Here is a 6,552-nt window from a genome sequence, read left to right as displayed (position 1 = left end):
TCCTCTCCTTTCCTCTCTTCCATCACTAAATGGATTAAAAATAATTAAATTAGAATAATAAGTAAATGTTAATTTTATAATTTTTAATGCATTTACAATATTATATGCACCAAACCAAGGAAAAAAAAAGCTTTTAATGAGTTTTTATATTTAAAGTTGAAGGCCTTAGGATATTTCATTTCGGTGGCTCTCTTGCCTTTGTGGCTTCGCGCTGCAAGTGGCTTTGTAATTACAATTACGAATTTACGATGACGCGGGCTCGAGAGCTGGTATATCCCTTCCTTTCCTCCAAACGTCTACTTTCGAAACACATCGAGGGGTATTGTCTCTTTTCTTTTTTTTTTTCTTTTTTTGTTTTCCCAGTTGTTTACATAATATTACCTATAGACCCTAATATAAAATCTTGTTTAACTTTTATTTTGATCCTAAATATAAAAGCTCAATCTATTTTGTTTTTCATATTTATATATATTTTTAAAGATAATCCTCCTAATAATGATAGTTATAGCCAACACAATTAATTAGTAAGGATATTTTAGGAAAGACAACATATATTTATTACAAATAACTAATTAAACTTCTTTCCTTAATCTCCTCAAATTAGTCAACTATCTCTTATAATTAGGACCGGAGATAGTACTCTCTTCTCCCTTCTTCTTCTTCTTTTTTTTTTGGTTTCCAATTGTTTACGTAATTCTCTTTGGGTCCTTAATATAGGACTTAATTTAAGAGTTGATATTAGTTCTATATGTAAGATTTATTTTATATATTTATCATATTTTTCTCAAATTAAATATATTAATATTTCTTCAACAATAATCAAGTAAAGAGAAAAAACGAGAATTAAGAAAGATAATTAAGAAGTTCTAGGAAAAAAAAATCATATTAACTAATGTAAATAATATTATTAATATATTTAAATTAGTTAATTAAATATTAGTTTAAGGATTAGAAGAATACTATCTCTCTCCTTTTTGTTTATTAAAAAAACAAGTTTAATTGTTGAATATTCTTCGGCGGGTTCTCTTTTAGAAGGAAGATTTCTCCCTTTATTTAAAGAAATAGCATGAAGATTACATGCATTAATTAATAATGTGAAATTGTGATTGTAATTAAGAAAATAATAATTTAAAAAAATTATTCTGAATATGTTTAGTTTTTAAATTAGAAAATACTTATATTAAGTTCCTTACATTTATTATATCAAGTTCTCCAATCACATGTGTCTATGTATGTTATTAACCTACATGAAAAAATAAGATACATTGAAAAATTTGTCATAAGGAATATAAAAAACTTGACCAAAGTAATTGTCTTATTAAATTCATTTCCTTTGAATAATTATTAACAATATCCATAATTATGATTTTCTTACTATTAAAATATCTATTCATAATAATATTCGTAAGTAATCTTTATTCTGCACTACGTTTGCTTGAAAAGAGAAAATAGAACAAGGAAAATAAAAGGAATAACTCGAAAACCTTACTCATAAGATTTGGAATTTTTTCTTACTAAATTTGGGGTATCACTGTTAATCCATGATTTTTATTCGTAAGCTTTCTATTATAAGATGAACATGAAATTTTATAGTAACATAAATGAAGAAACCCATTCCATATAATTGCAGAATGTGAAACTTACTTAAAGGAAAAACGTTCCAATTAAATAGGTATTCTTTTGCCAAAGCAATTAGATAGGTGTTACTCCTCCAGTCTTAAATATAAAACCTATTTTGTAGTATAAATTAAACTACAAAACGAGTCTTATATTTAGAACCGAAAGACTAATATTTATCTTTATATATTAATAACTTCTTCTACTATAACTTGATATTATAATTACCGCTGTACTTATATTATGCATGGTTACTAGGGAAATAAATAAATAGGTCCATAAATAACACCAACAAATTTAGCTTTCATGGTAAATACATGAGGATTTAATTTGAAGGTTCTGAGCTCGACACCAAGAAAAAAGAATGAGGTACTTCAAAGTACCTCTTTTTTTAAATATCAAAGGTATTATAAACTTCTCATAATTCATGGCTGCTTATAAAATCAAATTAAAGAAATCACTCCCTTCAAATATTAGTATATTACTTCATATCACATATAATTTTAAAGCTTTGTTCCCATTTTCCCTTGCCACTCCCATCCTCAATCCTTTAAAATTCAAACCCACGTAACAAATAGGAATGTGATTTGATTAGCGAATCAATAAACTAATCTCTTAACGAGTTGAATGGAAAGTTTTTAACAAACTAGATTTTATACATTTTTTCCTTTTATTAGACATAAAAAATAGTAATTGAACTATAAATAAATTTTATATTATTTTCAATTCTAATTATAAGACAAGATGGTATTATCTTTAAAGGATAAAATTTAACCTTGATGTATTGGACAGGGCCTGTTTTCTTATTCAATTTATCATTAATGAGAGCCTGAGGTATAATTGGGCCTGACTTAAACTGAATAAACGTGACAGGTTAATCAATTTAATAATGTGGACACTTCATTACCAAAAAAAAAAAATAATAATGTGGACACTAGGCCATCGCTGGCGCATCGGTCTTCATGGTGAGTCACAGGTTGTTGGTGACTTGAGGGAGAACACAAATAGATTACTCTCGCGTGTTTTAATGTGTTTTGACTAAAATACTTATAAGCCCATCAATTTTAGCTCTATTGCATATAATTCTCCTGGATTTTAAAAAGTTTAAAATCGCATCCTCAATGCGCCGATGTTAATGTTCAATCTCTTGCTGTTAAAAAGACCATTAGATGTAATACTATCTTCGGTCTTAATTATAAAATCTCGTTTAGTATATGATATTTAATTTTTATTATATTATATTACTACTTCCGGTCCTTATACATACCAAATCAAGTTATTGTTTATCATTTGGTATATGATATGTAATTTTTATTATATTACTACTTCTGATCCTTAATATAAGAGCTAGTTTAACTTTTAATTTAATCCTAAATATAAGACCCTAATCTATCTTGTTTTTCATATTTATCTATTTTTTTTAATTTAGTCTTTGTAGTAGTTATACAGATTAAATATTTTATCAAATGGTAGTTGAAGGTAATACACATGATTAATAAGAGTGTTTTAGAGAAAACAATATATATTTATTACAAGCATCTAACTTAACAAACTTTCTTATATCTAATTTAACAAACTTTCTTAATTTACTCAAATTAGTCAACTAGCTTTTATATTAAGAATCGGAGGAAGTATTTATTTGTTCTGGCAAAGGACATTTATTATATTAAGCACTTGTTCACACTGCTAACTCCCACATATTGGGTAGGAATTGGGCTCCCTAAAGGCCCAGGCCCATATAAGTCCAGACTGATTGTTTTCTAACATTTGGAGACTTGCCCACCCATGCAGCTCGGTTTCATCATTCGAAAATGTGGCAGACTAGAAGCAGAACAAAATTTACTCAGTTTTGATTCCTTGATTACTAGAAGCAGCTCGGTTTTCAAAATGTTATTAATACCAGCAGTATAAGGAGAAGGATTAGTTTTTGATTCCTTGATTATGACTTATTTTGGGATTAAAGGATAAAATATTACTCAATGTAGGATTTTCATTTTGGATTAAAAGGTATAGGTGAAATTAAATTTACGACATTCCACTTATAGCAAAATATTCATACTAATAAATTATGAGGCTATCTTAAATATTTGAATAAAATTGCTAGTAATCAAAGTGCAAGTGATCTGGGAAAAAAAGTTTGTAGAAATGAAAGAACTGCTGGACAAACTTTGAGACAGAATAGGTTTTTTAAAAAGTTGACATGCACTGAAAAAGAAAACGGGTTAGCTGTATGCATAGTGTCTGCATTGTAATGACAAAATGGCTTATAAATTATAATATAAAATTAGGGGTGGTAAGGTTTTTTTTCCCCAAAAAAATTGTAGAATTCAAATTGGTTCAAGAAGACTAATTTGACATCATGCAAATTGGAGTTATTGATTTAGGACTTTGAAATTTTGAAGGTATTTATATGGGATTTTCCCTCTAGAATACTTTATTTATAGTTTTTTATCTTAGCTCGCCATACTAGTATTTAACCTTGAGACCTCAAAGATGATGCTTTTTGCAAGTTAGCTGAAATTGTTTATTAAACTTAAATTCAAGATTAAAGATGTTTGTTTTTAATTGACGTTAAAAAAAACATAAAAGCTTCTAATTTATGTAATAATGAATTGATTCGCAAAATGTTTCATTAAAAAGAATTACAAATTTTAGTATGTTTTGATATGGGACAAAAGGAGTCTATAATCACAGTGTATATATCGATTTGTATATAAAAAATAAATCCATTTAATTAGCTAAATTGGAAGCCAATCAATTAATAATGTAAGAACGCAATTTTTTTATTTTAACTTGAGAAAATCATATAATGATCCTGATAGAAGTTAAAGCTACTAACAATTTCAATGACAAAAAGACTTAGTTACTTACACTTGCATTTGATCAAATTAGAATAGTAAATTTTAAAGTGTTAACGATAGTAATAGTAAGAGTTTTTAGAATAGATTTGGGCTTTTATGCGGAGAAAATGAAGCCAACAGAATAAATTTTTATACTAACGTAAAAGCTAAAACTTTAAACTTATAAGTTACACAATAGGATAAACACTTTTTCTTAAAAGCTGACATAAAGTTAAAGCTCATGATTCATATAAAACAAAATCTAAAACTCGAGATTCATATAAGAAGACAGATGCACTTGAAAGGGGAATATTTTAGAGTATCGCCAGTGTTTAATTTTTTTTTAAATTGAAAAATGAAAGAAAAAGGAGGTATTTTAGAATACCTCGTTTCTCTTCTTCCCCTCTCCTTCTTCTCTACCGGGGATCGAACTGGCGACCTGCAAGGCAGCTTCGAACATCAAAGCTAAACCGCGAGGCCGACAATCACCGGTGCGCCTCCCTCTTTTTCAAATTTATGTTACCATTTATTGACACTGCCACATGTTTTTCGTGAGGTCAATACATGCGAAGTGAATATGGGCTCAAAATGGGCAGGCCCATAAAGTATGGCCCAACTGTTTTCTCTTGACTTTTTGCCAGCGACTGTTTTCTCTTGACTGATTAGACTCTTTATGCTCTATAGAGTGACGGTGGATATGTAAATATATATTACTTCATGTCCTAATTATAAAAGTTAGTTGATTAATTTGAGGAGATTAAGAAAAAAAGTTAAGTTAGTTATTTGTAATAAATAGGTGTTGTCTTTCCTAAAATATCCCTGCTAATCAAGTGTATTGGTTATAAATACTATTATTAGAAGAATTTTCTTGAAAAAAATGCATAAATTTGAGAGATAAAGTGGATTAGAGTCTTATATTTAGGACTAAAATATAAATCAAATAAGGTTTTATATTAAGAATCGAAATAGTATAATATATCTATAAAATAAAAAGAGATATAAATATCACAGACAAAGGTGTTTGGCAGGTGACGTTTAATTTGGTGGGGCTTTGACTTAGCCAAATTAATGAACCAATTATGCCAAAGTCAAGAGGAGTAGGGAAGCGAAGTCATCCACGTGCTACCTTCATGAATGCAATGAATTAAATCATCTTTGAATTTATTTTAAGAGGCATTGAATTTTAAAGGCGGTTTCCATTTTTAGTCTTCAGTGTGTGCGACTTCAGAGAGGCTGCCGTTACAATTAGCTATGGGGGACCGCAACTTATTGCCGGATTCATATATTTGATTGATTCCAGTTCAATTTTGAGGAGGAAAAAAAATCAAATCCAATAAAATTAATTAGTTTGGCAGAATTTTGAACATTTTTGGTTCTAGATGTTAAATTAGGTTCTGTTCAATTTTTAATACTTATTTTTGTAAGATTGGTTTAATTTTCGTCATATCAAAAATGTTTTTTCCAAGGATAAAAAAACCAGACCAGACCGAACTGACAGGTTCAACCAGAAAATCAGTGAACCGGTCTGTAATCAGGTCTGATTTAATTGGTAAACCGGTGATCAATCGAACCAGTAAAAAACCGGTTCAACCGGTGGTAACCAATATAGAACTGGGTAATCCCGTTGGCTGGGTTACCCAGTTCTTTTTTTTTTTTTTTTAACTTCCATCATTCCCATGTCGAGCATTATCGACCCGCTTCATCAAGTAATCTGACAATAGAGGAAATGACACGTCCACCCACAAGAAGCAGCACTCATATCTCAACTCCGATGAGATCAAACTCGATGGCAACGACCAATCAAATACATTTATCTGGGGGTCGAATCGGTCTGCAAGTAGAGCAAGAACGAATGAGTTAGACCCACCAACAACAATGGGAATCTTCCTCCTGGAAGTATTGTCGGAGATGACAGAGCCAACACGCAAGCAAAAATCTAAAGGCATAAACTCTCCATTTTGTGGGTCGACATCGCCGAGAAGATGATGAGGGACGCCTTTGCGCTCGTCAATAGGGATCTTATTGGTGGTGATATCAAGGCCTCTGTAAAATTCCATTTTATCTAAGTTTATATTTATATATAAACTAGCCTGCT

At 29.7% G+C, this 6,552-nt stretch overlaps 1 protein-coding gene across 1 annotated transcript; it reads right to left on the bottom strand.

Moving 5' to 3' along the window:
* Positions 1-6,115: 6,115 nt before the first annotated feature.
* LOC114742237 (adenylate isopentenyltransferase-like) lies at positions 6,116-6,514 on the bottom strand. Its single transcript, XM_028930515.1, has one exon. It carries the CDS (start codon positions 6,512-6,514, stop codon positions 6,116-6,118), a length of 399 nt encoding a protein of 132 aa, XP_028786348.1.
* Between the last annotated feature and the right edge of the window lie 38 nt (positions 6,515-6,552).

This window comes from Neltuma alba, unplaced genomic scaffold, assembly GCF_004799145.2.
Source record: "Neltuma alba isolate B1F8T4 unplaced genomic scaffold, ASM479914v2 tig00003689_pilon, whole genome shotgun sequence".
NCBI lineage: Eukaryota > Viridiplantae > Streptophyta > Magnoliopsida > Fabales > Fabaceae > Neltuma > Neltuma alba.
Note: the sequence above shows the minus strand (reverse complement) of the source record. Positions and strands in the feature narration are given on the sequence as shown.